Here is a 24,820-nt window from a genome sequence, read left to right as displayed (position 1 = left end):
GGCATACTTACCTGCTGATAATCTAAGATCAATTGCCAAAATTAAGCTATCCCATCATACCAAGGGGTGAAAACATACCTTTTGGATACAACAGTAAAAAGACCAAACAATATTAATGCCTTATTGAGGAAATGCATACAAGCACAAGGATTACCCCAGGAACTGCGTACAATAGAAACCTCTCAGAGATAGTTCCCATTGTGTAGTGTTTGACCCAGGTCACAGCAAAAGAGCTTTCCATTAAGTGAGAAGCAGATATAAAAGGGTGACAATGACATCATGATGGTACCTTACTCTCCCTACAACACCACACCTGGAAACACCTGAGGAATTAAGACTGAACAGGGGGGAAGTGATGGTCCCTAGCTAAGGGAGTGCTAGTCTGTGTATGAAAACCTGCGAATGCCAAGGCAGCTTGTACCTTAAGAATCTACCAGCCTGTTTATCACTCAGGGCGAGAGATTTTGGTAATTCATATCCTACCTATCTAGTGTGTTACGCTCAGTTTGCTTTGATTTGTTTGCTATCACTTATAATCACATAACATATCTTTTGTAGTCAAAAAACTTGTTTTTGTTTTGCCTAAAACTCATGTGTGGAAATTAGCTTTCTGCTCCAAGTTCTCTCTCTCTCTCTCCCCACATTGACAGAGGGAGCGAATTTTATGAGCTTATGCCATACAGTTCCCAGCGCAGCGCAAGACAGTATAATTTTAGGTTTACCCTCCAAAGGGGGGTGCATACCTTAGGAACTGGGAGGTGCCTTAGCTGAGACTTCCCATGCAGTATCTGTGTGTGTAGCTGCAGCTGGATGTGTCTCTACCTGTGTGCTGGTGAAAAGGCGAGACTGGGAGTGTGTCTGCAGCTTGTCACACCCTTACAGGGTGAAAAGGGAGCCCAGGCTGGTGACTCAGGCAGGCTTAGTGGTACCCCAGTTCCAGATGGGGCAACACGCAGGGAAGAACCCATCACAGGTACCAATCCGAAAGATGAGGTCAGCAGCAAAGGCATAGTCGGTGCTGAAGAAAGCAAGCAGCCCACTGGCGCAGATGCTAAGAAAAAGGATGTTGACCACAACTCTGAATTCTGAGTCTTAAGCAGAGTAGAATATAGTGCTGACGAACAAGACATCTTTGCTATCAAACCTCATGGCGCGGAGGAAACAGTAGAAGCAGCATCCCTGGCTGCCAATTGCTCTCGATATATTGGGGAATCAGGCTAGGAAAGGCAGAGCAGGTCTGACACTGCCTTGTATGCTAATGGCGTACAGTCAGTGCCAACCCTGACATCGGTATCGGACTCAACAGATGTCATGGCCAATACTGGAGATGGTGGTACAGCGTCCAACCCATCTCGTCGCAGTACTGGGAAGCAGTGAGACAGTCCAGCTCCATCCTGCATACTGGAGGAATTATAGTGCCAGCCAGCGCTCCTCTTAGAAGATTAAGTGGAAATCCCTGAGTCCTGGAATGGTCTTGGTCCATCTTGTTGGACCTCTTCCTTGGAATAATCCCTCATTCTGTTATGTGGAGCACCAGACCTTATGTCGAAAGCAACATTCCATGTCATCTCTGAAGGAGAGTGCAGGGCTGGACAGTCTGTGCAGGTCCCTGGTACCGGGGGAGAGGGGAGGGAGAGAACAAGGGACTCATGGCCTGCTCTAGAAGGTGCTGCGCTTCAGATGCAAATAGCTTATCACCAGTGTTCTCTTTTTAAAATGACTGGCAGACAGAACATCCTTCTTTAGATGTGCCCTTTTCCCAGGCACAACAAACACTGCATGTGGGGTCACTAGTGAGGACAGCCAACCCACACGACTGACTAAGTTTAACCCTTGGGTTGAACTATGGGTATGTCCACACACCAAAGAAAAACCCTAGAGCCCTGCGGGGTGGGAGGGTCCAAGAGTTTGGGCTTCAGCCTGAGCCCAGAAGTCTATCCAGCAATAAAAGAGCCCTGCAGCCTGAGTCCCGGAAACTAGAGGCAGCTGGCATAGTCCAGCCATGTTTTTTTCTTTGCTGTGTAGACATACCCTGTCTGTCTATCTTAACTATTGTGACTCAATTTAAGTGTACTACTAAACTATATACAATAAAGGCCCCAAAAACAGATTGAGCGAAGTAAACTACCACATTGAATGTTCCAGCTCTAATGGCAGGTGGTGAAAAGGAACCAAGGGGAGTTGGGTGGCACCACCCTTAAATAAGCCAGGGAGGGGCTAAGAGGCTAGAGTACTGCCCCTGCAGGTATCACTAGGCAAAGTTCTCCAGCACACCTGAGCAGAAAACACATCCGCAACCACCCTAAAAATAATGTGTGTTATAGTTGGGATGGCTTATTCTAGACCCCCTTTTCAGTGGGTTAAATGTTTGGCACAGAAAGCTGAGATATTTTTGAGATACTCAATCTGAAGATGATTTTTGGCAACTTCTGAAATTTTTTTCAGTTATATAAGCATGAAAAGCTTGTTCAGACACTCGTTCACTCAATTCAAAGACTGTTTTACTCAACTCTCAGTACAGCCTTCAGTGAGGAATGGAATATTATGCTAAATTTTGAAGTGGTAGTTAAGAAACAAGGTACTCTGCAAGCTGTTTCCTTATGAGGCAGCAAGTGAAGTTTTGTGTGTGCATATAGAAGGTGAATATCTGCATATTCCAGATAAATGCCTCTATACTAATTTAAATTAGGGCTGATGACCAGTAATTAAGTCACTGTGGTTACACATGGTTAAGCAAGCAAGATTTGGCCAGAGATGTTGAAAGTGCACAGGAGTATCTGAACCAGACAACTCCTCCAAAACATTTTGGAATACCAGGAGTTTTTGAAAAAGCATGATTACACTGTACATTTGATGACACAAAAACTAGTTGAACATGCCATTTCTGTAGCTACATTTGTGTTTAAAACTATCTTAGTCAAGTATGATCTTGCAGGTACCAGTTAAAAGACATACAACAGTATGACACTCGGATATTAACTAAGGGTATGGCTACTTTAGAAATTTCAAAGCGCTGCCGTGGCAGCGCTTTGAAGTGTGAGTGTAGTCAGAGCCACAGCGCTGGGAGAGAGCTCTCCCAGCGCTGCTTGTAAACCACATCCCTTATGGGTGTAGCGTGCAGTGCTGGGAGCCGCGCTCCCAGCGCTGCCGCCCTGATTACACTGACACTTTACAGCGCTGCATCTTGCAGCGCTCAGGGGGGTGTTTTTTCACACCCCTGAGCGTGAAAGTTGCAGCGCTGTAAAGTGCCAATGTAGCCAAGCCCTGAGACTCCCAAAAAGCCTAATAGGTTTGGCCTATAACAAAAAATTAGGCCCATTTATTTTTAAAAGTGTACATGCAGTTTTGTTCACAAATTCCACACACAAAACACTTGGATGTGCATGCACAAGTCTAGGGATTTTTGCAGAATATTTTTGCATGCAACTCAACTTGCTTAAAAACTACTGATGTGCATGTAAATCTCATGTAAGGGTGCATGTGCTCTTCTATAAAAGCATAAAGCCAAACTTTTAATCTGTACATTGCCATAAACTACATATGCCAATTCTGAGAAACTGTTTTGGAAATATATGTATTTTCCTCATGAAATAACTAGAGACACTGTTCCATACAAAGTTCCCATGTCTACTTAAATACATATCATAAAGACCATGTTTATGGTAAAGTATTTTCTGATCAAAGTAGCAAGGGCAGTGGTCTTTTAAATAAGAATACTAAAATTGGATTAATATTGCTCACATCGAGTATTTGAAGTCTGGTTGTAAGCAAAAATTTCTGAAACTTTACAATATGAAGAGTTACGCCTAAATATATGAATATGAAAATTTAAAAAAAACAATGCCAACAGTAGTTACAAGTTAACCCGCAAATTGCAAACAGACCAATGAAGACATGAGTCAAAGCAATGGTCACTATTTTAGCTACAGTGCCTATATAATACAGTTGCTTCTTGTAGACACTCCTGAATCCATTAATACCCTTTGTTCAGTTTTCATATTTACAAATATCAAGTAACATACCTCTACATTCTCAGCTTTGACCTCTTTTTGCTGTTTTCCTCTACTTGCTGTCTTTTTTTGTTGTTGGCTACCTAAGGCTGAACAGATCCCATGTCAATTAAAACAGATAGCTTATTTATACAGCATCTTTCATCAGAAGTTTAAAATTATTATGTGACCATGAAAACACAAACAAGCAAAAAAATAACAGCATATCACAATGGTTACAGAAAGGGAGTAAAGAAAAGTTGTATAGTTTATACAAAAAGATGCTCTAGGATTTAGCAGCATGACGAGAGCCATGCTACCAAGAACCAATATCAGATTTTTTTCCCCCTCTAAAACACAAGATGTTAGTCTTTGAAATGATTTTTAGCTCCCCAGAGGGCTAATACTGAAATAGCTGAAGAATTATACTACTCAAGCTTCCCCCAGATAAAACGACAGAACACTACAAATAAACACTGCAATATTTCCTTAAAGATTGAAGTGACATTGTCAAATAGTCCAGAATTTGACCTACCTTCCTCTTGCCACATGGACATACTAGGATTAAAGTCATGCATGATTACTTGATGTTAGCCATCCATATGATCACAACAGTGGTAGTGGCCTGTTTAATTCAGGGGGTACATTCCATGCATAATGGGCAGTGTGAAAGAAAATGTTACATTCTGACAGCTATCTTGAGAACAAGAAGGGATAACATTATTAAACATGTCTCTCAGAGCCCCAAAGATAGGAGCCCCACTGTTCTAGGCAATGTACAAACACAGATGGAGAGCAGCCCCTACATCAGAATGTATTTCTTTTGATTTCTGTTACTAGACAATTTAGAACCTAAATCTTGTAATGGTTATACAACCAACTCATATGACATTAAGCCAGATAAGAAAAAGCACAAGTGTGCCAGCCTTTAATTAACATAAGGAATAAATACTTCCATATTGCTGTATTTTCCCCTAACTCTCTAATGTTGACTTTTGCATATTGAGTTAAACATTGAAACGGAGGCTGCAGTTTCAAGACCTCCTTTCATAGGAGAAATTACTGATTTCCACATTTAGACCCTTCCTTTTTATCTGCCAGTTTGATATTAAGTTTTCTGTGCTACCTCTAAACACCAAGTCTTAGCTGTACAAGCTGAAATAGTTTTTCTATGAATACCAAGAATATTGGAGTCTACTGCTTCACTTACTCATGGTGGCAGCTGGCTTTGACACCTGTTTGGTCAGAGTAGAGGAGGTTGCTCTGGTGATTCTTACATTTGAGGCTGTAGGGACTTCACGTTGCATCACCACTGCAAAGAATATCATAATTCCCAAGGCTATTTCACCATAACTTGCAAGGAGGCAACATTAAAAAGGACATCAAATCAATTTAGGCCCAAAGTTCTGGTTTTATAAAAGACAGCGGTAAATACATTGGCATCAGCACCAGAGGCAGGTTGCCAGACTTTTCTCTATGCTAATGCAGTTGGTACTCCCAGAGCACTGAGGGCAGAGATCAATCCTTGCATCAGGACAATGCTTTGAGTTGCTAAAGACAGCTCAAAGCTCAGAATGTATTATGGCAGTGCTTAGAAACTCATCTAAAAGATCAAAGTCCATCACGCTAGACACAGTACCTATCCATAGTAAGAGTCCCTGGTCCTGAAAATTTGCAAGCGAAATAGACCAGAAAGACAAAGTAAGAAAAAGTGATCATCATCTCCTTTTTCACAGACATAGAATTGACAGAGTGACTTGCCCAGGCTCACACAGGAAGTACATGGCAGAGCTCAGAATTAAACCCAGACCTCCCAAGTCCCAAACTTGTGACTTAACCACAAAGCCATCTTTCCTCTAAGGATAAGTCTTTGAATACACTTTTCAGGGAAAAAGCTTTAGCATAGGATCTGAGTAGATACAAGTTATTCATTTATTTAAAAATTAATTATATGCTTTAACAAAAATAAATCTGTTTACAATTAAATTTATGACAAACTATGCTAAGGTCTATATTTACTATCACTTATTAAAACCTTTTAAATAAATAAAAAATATGCTGAATCTACATGCCCTTTCTACTATGCACACTTTAACAAGTCAAAGGCTGCTTTTTATAAACAGAATCAAGGATAAACATACTAACTTTTGAGGTCAATCTTTTAAAAAATGACATAATATATGTCATGTATTGCATCATGTGTCTATATCATTTTCCATCTTTATAATGGAGTCAGTGTTGGTATTTTGTTTCTCCCAAATGAGTACTCCCCCTGCTCCCCTTTGTTCAGAAAAGCTTAGTAGGAATACTTTTAGTTTCACTTTTTCCCTTATGTATCCAACACAGTTAAGGTAGTTTTATTTAATGAAAAACAATGTTAAAATGCTGTTTGTGCATGTTTTTAATTGAATTACAATTTCCAAATGCAGCTTGACAACTGACTTTTTACTCACATTGTTATCTAGTAAATTAGGAACCTTTTAAGAAAATAACTGAAGTACTAATAGAAAGCATGACTAAAATCAATTAATTATTTAAATCAACATTTGCTACTTGCTGATTTAAGTAATTAAAATCAGGGATTTACAACAATCCATGCTGGAAACTACTGAGATTTTTAAGTGAGTTTGAAAATTACACACAAATTATCTAAGGTATTTAAGGCACCTATATCACACTGATATTTAAAAACCAGTGCCCACTCTGAAATCACTCTCTAAAAACATATGTTTTAAAAAAGTGTATGGAGCATCACACAGGAAGTCCAATAACTAGACATACTGTCAGCAAGAATCATTTCTTAATGTATGCGGCTGCTTAGGATCACATTATACCACTGACCAACACAACCAGTACCAAATACAGCCACATTTATCTAATTGTCCTAATATCTCACAGGGGGTATGAACTCTTGCCTCTGGCATGCAAAGCAAATTGTTTTATCTATAAGTCCTTTAAGCCTACTCTCTTCAGAACCATTTTTCAAGGTGTTGAGCCACTTTAGGAACGTCAGTTTGAACAAACTCATTCATACATTATAACATCTTTTTCAGAAAATGACTACATTGGAAGTGTGGCACTTGCAAAACATGGTGTCTACATTAACTTCTGTATCTCTAAAGCAGGGAGGGCCACATTATTCCAGAGAAAACAGCTGAACGCCAAAACCCCCCAGCCCCGCGGAAACACCTCCCTCCCCCACCCCCCAAGGACCTCCCAGCCCTGCAGAAACACCCCGCCCCAGCACTGCAGAAACAAACCCTCCTTCCCCAGTGCCGCCCCATCAAAACAGCTGTGGGCCAAAAAGGAAGGTTCAGGGTGGGGAGGTGATACTTGATTTTAAATCAACCAGGGGCTCCCAGCTGAAGAGGTGACTGGGAGCCCTCAGGGGCAAATTAAAGGTCCTAGGGCTCCGGCGGCTGGGGGAACCTGGAGCTTTGCGGGGCTGAGGCAGGGATTTAAAGGGCCCAGAGCTCCTGCTGCTGAGAGGAGCCCGAGCCCTTTAAATCCCAGCCCCAGCCCATCCGCTGAAGCCACGGCCAGGATTCAAAGGGCTCTGGGCTTCCTGCAGCCACGGGGAGCCCTGAGCCCTTTAAATCTCAGCCGCAGCCAGAAATCTCTGCAGGCAGCCCAGAGCCCTTTGATTCCCAGCCACGGCTGAGATTTAAAGGGTTCTGGGCTCCCTGCAGCTGCAGGCAGCCCAGAGCCTTTGAATCCCACCTGTGGCTGGCAGGGTCGGCTTTAGGAAGTGCGGGGCCCAATCTGAACATTTTCGGCAGGGAAGACTGGAAAAAACCCATGTTAAAAAAAGCCTTTCATTTCTTAGCAACTGGTTCCCTATAAAAAATTCTGCCACAGTATGTATTTTTTTGACCAACAGGGTTACCATACATCCATATTTTCCTCCCGGATGGCGATTTAAGAACCAAAAAGCCTGACATGTCCAGGAAAATATAGATGTATGTTAACCCGACCTAAAGTTCTTTTTTTAAAATGATAGGCCTGAACTAGAAATGAGCTCTGCCACTCCCTGAGGGTGTGCTAGGGTGCACATGTGTGGGTCCCAGCTGCTCCCTGCCCACCTCATTGAAGCAGGTGTGCAGGGTTATTTCCCTGGGAACTGCAGGGCACCAGCGGACATGGGGCTGGCTGGAGGGGGGGCGGGGGGCAGGAGGCTGGAGGCAGGGTCTGGCTGCAGGCTGGAGACGGGGGGTGTGGGGTGGGCTGGCTGGCTTCAGGCAGGGCCATGGGGGAGTGCAACATGGGTTGGCAGGGCTAGAGACAAAGGAGTACGGGACTGGCTGGTTTCAGGCAGGGGGGGTGCGGCAGGGGTTGGCTGGAGACAGGGCAGGGGGTACAGAAGCTGGGCCACCCTGGTACAGCGCACTAGCTTTTGCTGGTACACCGTACTGGGGCTTGGGTGTGGGGTTCTCTTAGGGGCGGGGCCCGATTCAGGGGAATTGGTTGAATTGGTCTAAAGCCGGACCTGGTGGCTGGGATTTAAATGGCTCTGGGCTCCCCGTGGCTGCGGGCAGCCCAGAGCCCTTTGAATCCCAGCCGCAGGGTGCACAGTGAGACTCTACAGGCCGCATGTTGTGCAGGCCTGCTCTAAAGCTTTTCTGTTTCAATGACAAGATGCTCTATGGACAGATATTTTTGTCCACACTACTTAATAAAACCCCTAGATTTACACATTATCTTGGTTTGAACAGCCTTTTTGGTAAAAAAAAAAAAATCAAAATGACTTTTTCCAGTCTAATTTGCAACCTATTCTGGACTGGATAATAGCAACCTGACTGTATAGAAGCCTTTTGACAAACTTAACCTGAAGTTACTGGTGGTGAGTGTGTTTTGCATATCGATTGTTCACAATAATTAGAACTTTCAGCTTTGTTCCAAAACCATGAAGGCAAACTATGATTTGGATAGAGATGCACTAACTATACAATGGAGCCACAACATAAGGCAAGAGAAGGTATAATCAGGATACAGGGAAAGAGAATGAAACCCTGGAGGCATGAAAACATGCAGCAAGCTGCAGCCACTGTCAAATTAAAAAAACAGCTTTAATCTGAAAGCTCTCTCAAGGTACAACCAAAGAAAGAAAAATGGTCAAAGGATATAGAAAGAGGGGCTGGGATGCTGGGGTGGCGCTTTGCATGAAATCAGGCATGGCTGAAGTCGGTCCGACAGGCACAACTTCACTGAGTGCAGTTAGGGGAGAAAAAAAATCTAACCTTTGAACACAGGGACAGCACAGGTACTACTGGTATGGAGAGGGTGCACACCTACAGATAACTCAGTTAAAAGATCAAGAGCTATGAAAAGTCCTGCCTAGGTTGTGCTGAAAGTGTGAACTCAAACGGAACTCAGGTGGACAAGTTATTTTTGGAGCACAGGCTCTTACAAAGTGTATAAGCAATGTTTTTCATTAGTTTTAACAGAACAATCTGAAAATAACATCCCCTGCAGCAGGGCCGGCTTTAGGAAGTGTGGGGTCCAATTCGAACATTTTCAGCAGGGCCCTGGCAGGGATGACTTAAAAAAATGTAAAAAAAAAAAAAAAGCCTTTCATTTCTTAGCAGCCAGTTCCCTATAAAAAGTTCTGATTTAAGGGATGTGCCACAGTATGTATTTTTTGTACCAACAGAGTTACCTTACATCCATATTTTCCCAGGAGGAATTTTTATTATTTAGCCTGACACGTCCAGGAAAATACAGATGTACGTTAACCCTACTTAAAGTTCTTTTTTAAAGAGATGGGCCTGAACTAGAAATGAGCTCTGTTTCACATGTGTGGGTCCCCGCCACTCCCTGGGGTGTGCTAGGGTGACCAGATGTCCTGATTTTATAGGGACAGCCCTGATTTTTGGGTCTTTTTTTATGTAGGATCCTATTACCTCCCCACCCCATCCCAATTTTTCACACTTGCTGTCTGGTCATCCTAGGGTGTGCACATGTGTGGGTCCCAGCTGCTCCCTGCCCACCTCATTGAAGCAAGTGTGCAGGGTTACTGCCCCGGGAACTGCAGGGCACCAGTGGACATAGGGCTGGCTGGAGGCAGGGCAGGGGCTGACTGGAGGTATGATCTGGCTGCAGGCAGGGCAAAGGATGCGAGGCTGGCTGGAGACAGGGGTGTGGGGTGGGCTGGCTGGCTGGCTTCAGGCAGGGACATGGGGGTGCGGCAGGGGTTGGCAGGGCTGGAGACAGAGGAGTGCGGGACTGGCTGGCTTCAGGCAGGGGGTGCGGCAGGGGTTGGCTGGAGACTGGGCAGGGGGTGCGGGGCTGGTGCGTGCAGAGGCTGGGTGCAGGGCTGGTGCGAGCAAAGGACTAGCTGCAGACAGGGGCTGGCTGCAGACAGGGGGTGCTGGTACAGGGGGTACAGTCCACCCTATATGGTAAGTGTCCCCTCTTCCTCCCTCTCCCACTGGGATAGCAGCAGTAGCCTGGGGCTCAGGGGTATTTAAAGGGCCCAGGGCTTCCCTGCTTCCACTGCCCCGGCCCTGTAAATAGCCGAGGGAGCCCTGTGGAAATGATGCAGCTTTGGCGGCTATTTAAGGACCGGGGCGGCAGAGGCAGCTGGAGCCCCGGCCCTTTAAATAGCCCCTGAAGCCCTCCCCTACCAGAGGGCTCCCTTGGCTATTTATAGGGCCCGGGGCTCCCCTGCTTCTATCGCACCAGCCCTTTAAATAGCTGTGGGAGCCCTGGGGAAGCGGCGAGGCTCTAGTGGCTATTTAAAGGGCCGAGGCAGTAGAAGCAACAGGAGCCTCGGACTTTTTAAATAGCCCCCAGAGCCCCGCAGCTCTACACCAGGGCTCCAGCAGCAGGGCTCTGGCGGCAATTTAAAGGGCCTTGGGCTCCAGCCCCTGCTGGGAGCCCCAGGCCCTTTAAGTTGCCCCCTAGGGAAGCCAGGCCACCCCGGTACAGCGCACTGGCTTTTGCCCGTACGCCGTACTGGGGCTTGGGCACGGGGCCCTCTTAGGGGCAGGGCCCGATTCAGGGGAATTGGTTGATTTGGCCTAAAGCCGGCCCTGCCCTGCAGTATTCACAAAGTGAAACTGAGCAGTCCATTTTGCTCAAGCAGAGGGAAGTGCAAAAAAATAAAACAATGCAAATAGGAAAAAAGTAAATTGGACTGAAAATTCACTTTTTCACGGTTAATAGTATGTCAGGCAATCCATGTCCCAATGCTATGACCTTTTAACCCAGTGTCCCCTTTCACGTTCCAAACCGTTTTACATTCCTACCTTTCTTTTTTTCAGTCACTTTGTCCGCACATGTCTGTCTGCATCCAGTTTGGGTAGGGCGCACGCTATGCCCATTGGTAGCAGGGTCAGCATAGATCTATGAAGAAGGTATGTTTTGTGAAACTTCACCTTTCTAAAAATAAACAAGACTAATTCTTTCCCCATCTTTCATACTTCCTTTGTACCTCTTCTAGAAGGTACTGATTAGTGTCTTGCTGATTTTAAGTGTTTAAAATGAGAGATTAAGGTAACTGAAACAGCCCGTTTTAGACACTTCTCTTAATTTTTACATTATACTTCTGACCCTTTCTCAACTGGATGGGTGAAGAGTGAAGCGAGTTCTTGAACTAGGTTTCTAAATTACTTTGGAAGCGGGTACTGATTTCTGCTGGACCTTTATGCACATGTAATGCAAGTTAGATGCCAATTCTCAGAAATCTTAGTACACAGAGTGAAAGTTATAGTAGAGATCCTTCAAAGGTAAGTTCACATTATGTAAGACAAGACTGTAAGAGTCAAAGTGTGACCTCTTTCAAAAATTTCAAATTAAGTTGCCCCCAAACATATACAGGTAGTGCCCAAAAAAGGTAGATAGTCCAACTAAAACATTCAATTACACCAAACAGCAAGACAATATTGTAATGTTTCAATCTTGAAGAGTTGTTCAAAGCAGAGAAAGTTAGGCCAGGTCTACACTGCGACTTTAAATCGGTTTAATGGCCGATATACCGATTTAACGCTGTATCCGTTCACACGACATCGTCATTAATATCGAGTTAAACGGCTCCTTAATCGATTTCGGAACTTCCTCCCAAACGAGAGGAGTAGCCGCTAAAATTCGAATAGCGATAAACTCGGATAGGGTTACGTGGGCGGAAATGTCGACGTTATTTGGCCTGCGGCCGGCGGTCATCCCAGAGTCAGCAACTGACCTGCTACTGGACAGCAACGACTCGGAGTGCAGCGGTGCAGTAAACAGGAAAAGCCCGCCGAACTTTTGATACATTTCCTGCTTGCCCAGTCGCTGGAGCTCTGATCAGGCACAGCTTGGCGATGCAGTCTGAAATCGAAAAGAGCTCCAGCATAGCCGTACGGGAGTACTTAAGGTTCTGATCGCTGTATGGGGAGACAAATCTGTTTGATCCAGCTCTTACAGACACAAATGCCAAAGCTTGAAAAAACTCAGATACACAGCGCTGCGTGACAAGCATAACGGGAAGCCAGAGACTCCTCGGACGCTCATGAAGGGAGGGAGGGGTACTGAGGACTCCAGCTATCCCACAGTCCACAGCAGTCTCTGAAAATTATTGATTCTTTGGCTGAGCTCCCATATTCTGTAGGTTCAAACACAGTGTCTGGCGTGGTTCAGGAACAGCTCCTCAGTTTATTTCCCCCCCCCACACGTGGAAAAAAAAGGGAAAGATTGCTTGTGCTATGCGTTTGCTCAATGCACTCCGCGAAAAAGGCGCCAAAGGTTGTCTGCTGCCCTTCACAAAGCAAATGTTTTCTGCCCATCAGGCACTGTGCTCTCAAACACGGAAGTGGAACTATGGGATAGCTGAGGAACAGCTACCCACGGTGCACTGCTCCTGAATGATGGTACTTTGGACCTGGACCAAACAATCGATTTCGGGATCCCACTGTGGACGCGCTAAACCGATTTTATTAGATCTGTTTTGTAATATCGGTTTAAGCTAATTCGAAATAATCGTGCAGTGTAGACGTACCCTTAGTCATGAAAGAGGTCAGAACTAACTGCATCTGAAATGCACAAAGTACTCTAGTCCATAAAGAAGCAAATCATAATGAAGCAGAACGTGGTGTCAAGTAAACAGCACACAGTATAACTTGGAGAGTTTAGCCTTTGATGTTAATAAAGTATTAAGTGATAATCAAGTTAGGCATGAAAGGTGCAAGACAAAACACTGAACTCATTCTTGCTGACAAAAAACAAAACAGAACTGGGTCCTGGACCCATCATCCAAAGGTTCAGTGCTGCAGTGGGATACCTGCGTACAGGGTTCTCATTTCAGATTGTACAACTGCTCAGTTGACAATTGCTAGTTTCATCACTGAAAATTGGCAAAGCAATATGCAGAATAAAGAAAGGAAGGGTTAGCATTCTAAGCATCAGATTTGTTAATTTAGACTCCCTGGAGCCCATTTAGGATCTATCCCTATGGCTAACTCAATCCCTCGTCTTTAGAAGGTTAAATGAGTAGTATGCAATGTAACATGTGAGGACCTTTTAAATGGGACATTAAAAACCAAGAGATCTTGTTTCACTGTATAAGAACATAAAAATCCATGGCCTGTTTTGTAGAAGTAAACACCTATGGTGCACCTAGTGTTCAGGGTGGTTCTCAAACCATTTATGTCATGAAGCCAGAAGGTAACGTAGAATGAGAAAATACAGGTTAGGAAAGGTTATTTATCTTCAAAGATCTGTATGCAAGGCTCATCATAGTTCACCAATTCTACAAGCCAAAGTGATGGCTATTGAAAGACTTGGTAGGAGGAGGAAGAGGAATTTAAAACATGGAAAGATGAACTGAGCAGAAAGAAGCTGAAGACACAAGGTGGGAGAGGTAATATCTACCAGCTTCTATTGGTAAGAGAGACAAGGTTTTGAGCCACAGGTCTGTGGCTTCAGGTCTATGACGAAGAGCTCTGTGTGGCTTAAAAGCTTCTCTGTCTCGCCAACAGAAATTGGTCCAATAAAAAAAAGATATTACCTCACCCACCTTGTCTCTCTCTAATATCCTGGGACTGATATGGCTACAACTAGACTGCATACAGAAAAAAATCCTACACATTTGTAAACTACGTTATTTGCTAGTACAGGCATTTTCAAAAAATTTTTCCAAAGTGAGAACCAGATATTGGTTTGTCTCATGAACCACCTCTACTTTGTGATCACATATCATCCCCGGGGTAAGCAGAGCAATTGTTTTCTATGAAAAAATATTAAGAAATTTTTGATTTATACAGAACTAAGTTTTTTTTAGTGCAATTTAGCAGGTGGAAGCAAGAACAGGCAGCACCATGTGATCAGTCAGCTCCCTGAAACTATAAGCAAGTGTTTATACCCTGATGTGTAAAGCTTGCTTACAATAGTTAGAACTGTCAGCTTGGCAATAAAGTTTTGAATGCAAGTACACGTGACCCAAAACTAGGGATTTTAAAGGAATTGCAACATTCACAGTTATTACGCATATCTAATTCTCCCAATTCGTAAACAAAAAAACAGAAGACAAACCACGGACTGCTGAGATCTAGCTGACATAACAGTTTGTTCTGCTTGGCTCTTTGCCTTTGATCTTGTAATCCTTGCAGACGTAGGAGCAATCTAGACAGATCCCCAAAGAAACAGAAGTTAGCATATTCCTTTCCCCTCTCCTCAGCTGCAGCACTTAAGAAAAGGCTTTGACATACTAAGGGCAGGCATATACTACAAAGATTTGCCTGCAGTGCTATGCTAGTTAATCACACCCCTGAGAACACTATGTAACCACCAACTCCATGTAGATGCATCTTATACTAGCAAGAGACTTCTTTTGCACTATAGCTTACGTTGTTTGGGGACGCGGTTTAACTATACTAACAAAAGAATTACTTTTGCTGGTATATTCCTCCCTTCCGTTAAGAGGTACAGGTATACCGGCAAAGCCTTTGTAGTACAGACTAGCTCTAGGTGCTTCTGTCCCAGTTCAAGAATGCAAGTTTATACATCATCGAAATCTATTCCACTTTGTTTATAAAAAACAGGCCAGTCATCACTGGTATAACATTGACTCCATTAATGTTACACCAGTGATGAAGTTAGTCCACTGTTTTTGAATTAGTAAAAATGATATGTATAATCTCTTAATTTCTTACTGCAAGATAAAACAATAAAAAAACGTATAAAGCATTATTTAACATGTGCCATTGAAGACCAGTACAAATTTTACTCTTCATTACCTTCTCCTTTGGCTTGACTATCACTGGGTTCTGTGGTACAAATGGAAGAAAGCCAGGTGCATTAGGTCTGTATAGCCCAACTTTAAACACTCCCCGTTTAGCTTTCTCTCTTTGTTCTTTTAGTTTTCGAAGTTCTTTTTCCTCTTTGTAGCGCTGGAGCATTTCCTTGCGCTCATTTTCACTTTTATTGATGGCTGCATTTGTAGTTTGTTCTATGAAAAGACAGAAATGGACTTTTACAAAACTCTGAAGATACTTTAACAAAATTTGAGAGAGTACTGTATAACATGACCAGAATACTAATGTTGCCTGGAAGATTACACAAGTCATTTGATAAATATTTAGAATTCTCCTATTTAAGATATAAGACTATGATGCGAAATTGCAGCAGAAAGTTGCTCTCACTGTTTACTTTGAGATTGTGCTTGCATTACAAGTTTCAGCTAAGGGTGTCTATTATTTATTGTGTATTAGTGCTAGGAGCCCTGGTTATGGACCAGAGCCCCAGTTGTGCTTGGAACTGTACAAACAAGAAAAAGACAATCCCTGCCCCAAAGAGCTTACAATCTAAGTAAAAGACAAGGAACAACAGATGGATACGGATAGTATAAAAGTGAAACTTGTATCCATCCAGTGGAATTCAGATGCAACCTTAAGGCAAATGAGGAGCAAATCACAGAATCTGTACCTCTCATAGCAAGTCAGACTAAAAGAAGTGAAAGCAGCCAAAAAACTGAAATGTTTTGTAATTGAGAACAAATCAGATAGTGATTATGTGAGAGATTAAATACTTATGCCAATTGGGGGGAAAAAATCACCACACTTTCATCCAAAAAGTTTGTATGTAGTGATATAAGTATCACCTATGACGACTAAATGAAATATTTTTGTTTTTCAGTTTACTTTGTGAATTGTGCAAGTCAGTTACATTGTTTGTTCTATATAATTAGTTTCTCCCTGGTTAAAAAGACCTTTAACAATGTCAGAGTAGCAAGTCACAATTTTTAACAGGTATTTATTAGAATCAGACTATTAGGGTTGGAAGGGACCTCAGGAGGTCATCTAGTCGAACAACCTGCTCAAAGCAGGACCAACCCCCAGATTTTTACCCCCAGTTCCCTAAATGGCCCCCTCAAGGATTGAACTCTCAACCCTGGGTTTAGCAGGCCAGTGCTTAAACCACTGAGCTATCCCTCCCCCACATAGCTATCTAAATACTCTTTCAACAAGTTCAGATTGAGAATACTGCTTTATGAGATGGTCAGAGGCTGCTTCACATGGCTCCAGGAAGCAGCAGCAGCATGCCCCTGCTCCAGCGCTCCAGACAGGGAGCAGGGTTGGGGGCTGGTCCACGTGGCACCGAGAAGCAGTGGCATGAACTTCCTAAAGCTCCTATGCATGGGGCAGCCAGAGGGCTCAGCTCTGCATGTTACCCCTGCCCCAAGCGCCACCCCCACAGCTCTCATTGGCCAGAAATCACAGCCAATGGAAGCTGCAGGGGCAGTGCCTGAAGACAGGGCAGCGCGCAGAGCCGCCTGGCTGCGCAGGAGCCAGAGAAGGGACATGTTGCTGCTTCCAGGAGCCACTTGAGGTAAACGCCGCCCAGAGCCTGTACCCGAGCCCCTCTCTGCACCCCAACCCCCTGCCTCAGCTCTGATCCCCCTCCTGCCCTCCAAAGTCCTCAATCCCAGCCCAGAGCAACCTCCTGCACCCCAAACCCCTCATGCCCAGCCCCACCCCAGAGCCCAGACCCGCAGCTGGAGCCTGCACTCCTTCCCATGCCTCACTCCCCTGCCCCAGCCCTGATCCTCTTCCCACCCTCCATACCCCACATCCCCAGCCTCACCCCAGAGCCTACACCCTCAGCGGGAGCTCTCACCCCCCTCCCTGCACCCCACTCCTCTGCCACAGCCCAGAACCCTGTCCTACACCCTGAACTCATTTCCAGCTCCACTCCAGAGCCCATACCCCAACCTCAATTTTGTGAGCATTCATGGCCCGCCATACAATTTCTATTCCCAGATGTGGCCCTCAGGCCTTTGCCCACCCCGACCTACAGAGTCAGTTCCTATGGCCGCAATATGCTATGCCTTCCTGGAATCTGTTTTGTATCCGAGTTCCTGCATGTCTGCAGCAGTGCACTTAACACAATATCGTCATATCTCCTCCCCAGGACTTTTCCACTCTGCTTCCCTGCAGAGTTGGAGAAAGTAACTTGCTCTTGGCTGCTAGTCATTAGGAGTTAATGGTTCAGTTGCTGGGTCTGCCATTCACACGTTAATTCTAGCCAGTTCTTGTTAAGATACCTTGTTCCAACCCAGACCCTTTAATCTATGGTACATCTACGCTGCAATAAAAGACCCAGGGCTGGGGCTGGCCTGTGGCAGCTGACTTGGGCTCAGATTGCAGTGACTAAAAATTACAAAGCAGACATTCGGGCTGGAACCTGGACCAAAAACTACGCAAAAGAGTGTTTGGAACCACCCATACACTGAAATTTTCAGCCCTGGTGCCCAAGCTCTATGAGCCAGAGTCTACTGATCTAAGCTCTGAGACTCAGTGCCATGTGTTTTTTATTGCAGTGTAAGATGTACCTTCTGTGACATCCAGCTATATGTCCAGAGCAGGAATCAACCTTACAGTAAGGGCTTGTCAACACTACTGAGCCTTTGCCAGTATAGCTATGCCAGCAGCATCCCCTGGCTGAGAGACAGTACACCAACAGAAGGAGTTCTGTTAGCATAGCCACACCTCAAGCAACATTGCTTCTGTTGGCTTAGCTATTCTTCTGTTGACCCAGTTCCATCTAAACCAAGAATTCTACCAGCATAGCTATGTCAGCTAGCAGTGTGTGATTCTTTTCCACACTCTTAATTACCACCACTTTATAGTGTAGGTGCAAGTTTACCTTTCAGGGGGTAAACTGAGTCACCCATACTATCAAAAATAATACCAAAACATTCCTGCATTCTCCACAGCATTTTACAGATATTAGTATGTGTTATAACCACATTGGAAGGTGTTATAGATGGTTGTAAGCCAGAGATAAGCAAATGATTGAGTTGCTGGCTAGACAATTTATAGCAGTCATTAATCATTTATTAAAACATCTACTAATCATAGGCAGCTTATAAATGGAATCAATAAAATGTGCCCACAATAAGATATGCATGAAATACAAAGCAGGTTGAAGAATGAACCATGATCACTGAAATGGGGGGAAAAAGGGAAGAATTGAATATTAGTCTTATCTATCAATCCAATGAATAGTCAGTACAACTGGACTGGTAGCCAAAGGACTTAAATCTCCCATTATCCAATTTATAATGCTCGCCTCCACACACAGTTAAATCCCTATGACTGCAAATATAGCTTCTTTAGCCATAAACCAGCTTAAAAGAAATTTAAGAAATATTTTAATGCTGAACAGTACTATAAACTTTTACTCACTCCGTTTGGCTGTGGTCTTTTCCTGAGCGCACACTTCATTTGTCTCGTCCAGCTTAGGAAGTCCCCTCTCTTGTGGTAACTGGATATTGACATCTGCCAGTCCAAACTGTCTGCTCCTTTCAAATTGCTTGTGTCTGTTCTCCTTTTGAATCAGTGACTTCCTGCTTGCAACTTTTGTTCTAAGTGTTTCTGTGCTCAGATCCTTTCTATATCGATTCGCAAACTGGGAGGTAGCAGCCATCTTAACGATCCTAGAACAAGTTTATAAGGAATTAGAAAATAAGAAATGATCAAGTTCTGGTTTATTGTAATTTTACATTAAAGCCTTTAAAGTAGCCACTGAAAGCTTCCCAAGTACTTCATTTTGTTAGAGTTTCAGTAATGTCTTTTCACTACAACCATATGCATCAGACACTAAAAATACTTTTAACCAGTGGATCCTAAACCACTGTCATCCTACTGGTCTGGTAGGGTAGGCTTTTGCCACCAGACTGGTACCTGCCTGGCTATCCTTACTGGGTGGTGTCCTATGCAACCACACATATTCATGCTAAGGAATCATAAGTAAACCAAAACACCGTAGAAGCTACTTAGAAGCCATTGACAGTTTAGATTATGACCTTATTGGGGCAGGTGTAGATAAATCTCTGCATTAAGCGTATTCATATGACTTTCTATTATGCCTCTATTTTCATAGAGCTTTGTATCAGATCTTTATATAGAAAATTTTGTATTAAGCCTTGGTATAATGTTAAAAAAAAGTCTTTTTGCTAGTAGTAGAATAAGATCTCCCCCTTCCCCACTTTTAATCAATTGCCCTGATGAATGAATGAGGTGTGAATGAGCAAGGCCTTGAAGGCAAGCACCTCCAGACAGCTGCAACAGTTGGGGAGGGGATGGAAGCCAGACCCACCAACAATAAAACTTGTCAAGTGGGCTCACTAAAGAAGAACAGACATATAGACAGCCTTGGGGGTTAGAAGCAAGCACCTTCTTTTGAAAATACCCTCTTTGAACAGCATTGGGACAACGCCCAGAAAGAAGCAGTACGAAGGACCAAGGGACACAGACAGATTTTGAATGTGATATAGATCTGCATGAGAGGGAAGCTGCTATAAATGTGAGGTGTCTTGCACAGGATCTTGGGTCTCATCTTGTCAACATGGGAGCATCGATTCGGATTGGCAGAAGCCTGGCTCCACTCCTCCCCCACCTAACTCACCTGGCCATTGAAGTTAAGGGGAGCAACTAATTGATAACAACAAGACGAATATGTTTGTGTGCATGTATGAGTGTAATATATATCATATGCATATGATATAGTGTTGATTGATACATGTATTACCAATAAAAGTGGTGCTTTGCCTTATTGCCCCCTGAAAAGATCCTGTGCAGTACTTTAAGTACAACACAGGGACCTTTTGTGTTGTGAGAGTTCCTAGCACAATGGGGCCACAACATTTGATTGGGGCCCGTAAATGCTTCTGCAATCCAAATAATAATTAACTACCATCATTGTAGAGAGAAAGCGGATGAATTAATATATTTTATTGGACCAATTTCTGTTGGAGAAAAAGACAAGCTTTTGAGCTAGAGATCAACAGGTTTAGAAAAGGTAATCAGAGTGCCACAGCTAGATATAAGGAAAAATTGTTTAGCATAAGCAGTAAACATGTTCCAAGAGACCTTTAAGATGAAACAGGCAACTAACACCTCTGCAGTCAAAGAACAGAGGATGGTTAGACCTGGCCTAGGCTAGAAGATCAGATCAGTTTAACTACGATCAGTCAGGAGCGTGAAAGATCCATACCCCTGAATGACAGTTAAATTGACTTATCTATCCCCCTTAGACAGCGCTAAGTCGATGAAGGAATTAGCTACAGCCTCTTAGGGAGGTGGATTACCTACACCAATGGGCAAACTCCTCCCATGGGCGCAGGTAGTATCTGCATAGAAGCACCACTATAGTTTCAAGTGAGGACAAGCCCTTAGTATGTTAAATTGTTGTAGTGAGTCATAAAACAAAACCAGCATTTCTGCTGAGTCCATGATTTTTGAGAGTCTAGCAGACTTTAAGAATTTAAACTCCCAGGCTCATCTTTTGAAGGTGTTGAGTAGGTTTTCTTTGAACTTGATGGTGAACACATCCTGAAAGAAATCTTTCCTGAATCCCCTCTTCTGGCCTTCAAACAGCCCCTCAACCTCATCACCACAAGCAAGCTCTCGCAGATCAGGATACATCAACTCAAAGAAAACCAGACTCCACCAGAACAACAGAAGCAAAATATGCAGACATATCTCCACTGCTGATCAACACTCCCACAACACATCTCTCAAGATCTGTGGGTCCTAGACATGCTGATTTGTTAGTTTCTAAGGTGCCACAAATACTCCTCTTACTTTTCACAAAGTGGTGGCTTCTTATCTGAGGCCATGGCTACACTGGCGCTCTACAGCACTGCAACTTTCGCGCTCAGGGGTGTGAAAAAAACAGCCCCCTGAGCGCTGCAAGATACAGCACTGTAAAGCCTCATTGTAAACAGTGCCGCAGCGCTGGGAGCGCCCACCCATAGAGGATGTGGAGTATGTGCAGCACTGGGAGAGCTCTCTCCCAGCGCTGGCACTGCAACTACACTCGCACTTCAAAGCGCTGCCGCGGCAGCACTTTGAAGTTGCAAGTGTAGCCATACCCTGACTTCTCAGTCCTCATAGTCAAAGAAAACCTGCACAACACCTTCAAAAGACAAGTCTGGGCACTTACATTCATAACTTCGTTATGACTGCAGAGATGTTTATTACCCACTTAATCTTAAATGGTTCTTGGAAGATTTGTTTACCCCTTATGCTAAACAATCTCTCCTTGCATTTAGTTGTGACAGAGTAAGTACCCTTTCCAGACGGGAAGGAGAGTTCATCATCTCTTTGGTACCTCACCCATCTTTTCCCTCTCGTATTCTGGAACGAACACATCTACAACAACACTGCATCCCATCTGTAGTATTTTGGATAAGGATCCTTTCCCTACTTTACTTGTGACCTCTACGTGAAGCATAACCTGGGCCCCAGTTGGTCATTACAACTGATGCTTCTCTGATACTTATGCATGTTCTGGTCAAGTCTACACTCCATCCTGGGCTATTCAAGACTGGAGACTTCAAGTTGAGGGTCTGGACGTTTGTATTAAAGTACATATATGAACAAGTGGTGGGTGAAAAATTCATTGATATTTTTCTCTCTGCAGCAATCCCCACCCCAAATTGTAATCCCTCACCACATATTCAAAGTAGCATCTGCAAACCAAGCTGGTTTAAACTCTGCAGGGAAGCCACACAACACAATGTATTTTTTAGAACAGCATCAGCAATTGTGTGGATGCCCCAAGCAGAACAGAAAACGGGGCAAGTGATCATGATACTGCAGAGCTTTGCCTCACCAGATGGCAAAGTGCTTTACAAAGGAGGGCACTGCTAGCCTTGTTTTACAGGTGTGGACCCGAGCACAGCACAGTGAAGCCACAGGTGCAAGTACCCCAGCAGAGCGAGGAAGAGAACCGTCCCCTGGAGCTGTATGCTGGAGTTAGTGTTCCCCCTCCCCTGCCCCCCAGGTCACCTTCCTTGTTGCAGGGTAGCTCTGCCCCCATCAGGTGCTGGACCCCCCCAGGTCACCTCCCTTGTCGCAAGGTAGCTCCGCCCCCCCCAGGTGCTGGAACCGCCCCCCAAGTCACCTCCCCTGTTGCAGGACAGCTCCGCCCCCCCAGGTGCTGGAACCCCCCCCAGGTCACCTCCCCTGTTGCAGGACAGCTCCGCCCCCCAGTGCTGGACCCCCCATGGGTCACCCCTGTTTCGCAGGAACAGCTCTGCCCCCCAGGTGCGCTGGACCAGGCAGACCGCCCCGTCGGAACACCTCACTCCTTGTTGCAGGGCAGGCTCCGGCCCCCAGTCTGAACCCCCCGTACTCCCTTGTTGCAGGGCAAGCTCCGCCCCCAGGTGCGAAACCTCCCCCGGTCACCTCCCTTGTTGCAGGACAGCTCCGCCCCCACCAGGCGCTGGAAGCCCCCCCGGTCACCCCCCTTGTTGCAGGGCAGCTCCGCCCCCACCAGGCGCTGGAAGCCCCCCCTTCCCCCAACCCTTGGTGTTAACGGCTTCGCTCCGCGCTGGATTCTGCCCCCTCCGCTCCTCTGTACTGAAACCCAGCCCGGGGCCGGGTGTGGGGGGGTCACTGCCAGGGAACAGAGCCCGTCCCGTGCCGCCGCTGGGACTGTGGGGCGGAGGCCGCCCGCCGGGACTGGCAGGGCCCATGGAGGGGGGAGGCTGGCTCGACCCCTCGAGGGAGCAGGGCTGCAGCCAAGAAGCGCCGCGCCAGCCCTTCCTACCTGCGCTGGGCCCAGAGAGACCCCAAGTCCCCGACGCGGGCACGACCCGGAGGCGCGCGCTGACCAACCGCCCCTTTCGCTGGCCTCGGCTCAATTCAAACCTCACCCCGCCCACCTCATTGGCTGAGCCCAGCCATCGGCGGCCGCTCATTGGCCTCACCGAGCCCCCCCACCGGCCGCTTATTGGACATCTCGAGCTCTGTGCTTGCTGTTCACTGGCTGTCCTGAGCCTCTCCCGCTGTGTCGGTCATTGGTTAGCAGGCGCGTTCCAGCGGGAGAGGCGGGAATGGTCTGTGATTGGTCGCGCCACGGGCCCGTGGGGAGGGGGACGGGCTGTGTGAGCAGCGCCCCCTGACGCCGTAAGCGGGAGCTGTGTGGCAGTGGCTCAGTCCCAGCCCGGCCCGCCCTGCCGGTGCGGGGCAGCGTCAGGGGTGCGCCCAGGGGGCGCTACCGAGCTGCTGGGCCACCGATGTTCCTGCACCAGCCCCCAGTCTCTGCGCCCATAGGGAACTCATGCCACCAGGCCCTGTAATGTCAGGTGACTGGATGGCCTTTGCCACTAGGCACTAGCTAACCTTGCTGTTCTAGCGCAGCCTTGGCAACCACTGGCACTGCATGGCTGTGCCACCCCCGCCCCTGGGGCCTTTGCCACTGGTGGCTACAGAGTCATGACTTGCCCTGCACTGTTTCTGGTCACGGCGATCTTGTGTGTAGAGTTTGGGGAGAAACTGGTGTCATGGCCTTGGAAGTGCAGGGCTGTCCTGCACCTTGCGCAGGGTTTGAGGTTAGATTCTCTCACCCTTCAAACTCCATATTGTTCTGCATAATATGTTTATAAAGGTTTTTTTGGAGGGGGAAGGGGGAATTTGCCTGAAATCGATAGTATCGCCTTTAAGAGCAATAGAGGATCCAAAGGATAGGGGTGAATTAAAGCAATCAGCTCTTTGAGGCAGGGACTCTCTTTTTGTTCTAGGTGCTGTACACAGAACAATGGGGTCCGGGTCCATGACTAGGGTCCTACGTGCTTCAGCAATATAACCAATAAAAAACCCAGCAAACAGGAGACCTTTAAGATCTTTCAATTCTGCTCCCGTTCAACACTAAGCAACAATATATACTGTGACTGGGCTTAATTTTGTAAACAACAAGGCAAAGGTAGGATTTTCAGAAGTGGTCAGCGTTGGCTTAACTCTGCTGAAGTCTTTTGAAAATCCCACCCATAGCATATTATGTGTCCTCCACGTTTCTAATTTCCCACTCCACACACTTACACCAGGCCCGATCCCTATTTTTTTCCCCAGTAACTATATCCAGAAGAAACTGATGTTCAATTGTGAAGAGATGGTTTGTGTTTAATATGATTCTCACATATGGAAAATGTATCAACAGCAGCAAACTGAGACATACAACATTCAAAGATAAAAGTAGCCGTTCAAAAATCAGCCACATGGTGGCATTGCAAAAATGTAGCCTGTGGATTGAAAAAACAATATTGACAAATAGGATATTGCTAAGTTGAAGACACATTAATAAGCATCTGAAGAAGTGAGCTGTAGCTCACGAAAGCTCATGCTGAAATAAATTTGTTAGTCTCTGGCATGGCTACACTTACATTTTTGCAGCGCTGGTAGTTACAGCTGTGGTCGTACAGCTGCATAGGGCCAGCGCTGCAGTGTGGCCACATTTGCAGCATTTGCAGCGCTGTTGGGAGTGGTGCATTGTGGGCAGCTATCCCAGCGTTCAAGTGGCTGCAACGTGCTTTTCAAAAGAGGGGGGTGGGGTGGAGTGTGACAGGGAGC

The 24,820-nt window shown here is 45.4% G+C and overlaps 1 protein-coding gene and 1 non-coding gene across 3 annotated transcripts in view; both read right to left on the bottom strand.

Moving 5' to 3' along the window:
* Window positions 1-23,105, bottom strand: part of DLGAP5 (DLG associated protein 5) — a 52,227-nt gene extending 29,122 nt beyond the window's left edge. Inside the window, exons 1-7 of one of the 2 annotated variants that reach the window (XM_032770386.2) lie at window positions 23,022-23,105; window positions 18,650-18,900; window positions 15,200-15,411; window positions 14,496-14,585; window positions 11,237-11,333; window positions 5,200-5,301; window positions 4,023-4,099 (exon numbers count right to left, since the gene is read on the bottom strand). In XM_032770386.2, the coding sequence (XP_032626277.1) occupies window positions 4,023-4,099; window positions 5,200-5,301; window positions 11,237-11,333; window positions 14,496-14,585; window positions 15,200-15,411; window positions 18,650-18,890 (819 nt within the window). In that variant the 5' untranslated portion in view covers window positions 18,891-18,900; window positions 23,022-23,105. The remainder of the gene's footprint in view (window positions 1-4,022; window positions 4,100-5,199; window positions 5,302-11,236; window positions 11,334-14,495; window positions 14,586-15,199; window positions 15,412-18,649; window positions 18,901-23,021) is intronic. The other variant, XM_075065785.1, reaches the window with a different exon arrangement.
* LOC116819033 (small Cajal body-specific RNA 14) lies at window positions 6,728-6,858 on the bottom strand. Its single transcript, XR_004372324.1, has one exon.
* Window positions 23,106-24,820: the final 1,715 nt, after the last annotated feature.

The sequence above is a fragment of the Chelonoidis abingdonii genome, chromosome 4 (genome assembly GCF_003597395.2).
Source record: "Chelonoidis abingdonii isolate Lonesome George chromosome 4, CheloAbing_2.0, whole genome shotgun sequence".
Lineage (NCBI taxonomy): Eukaryota > Metazoa > Chordata > Testudines > Testudinidae > Chelonoidis > Chelonoidis abingdonii.
This window is presented reverse-complemented; position numbering and strand designations above follow the sequence as displayed.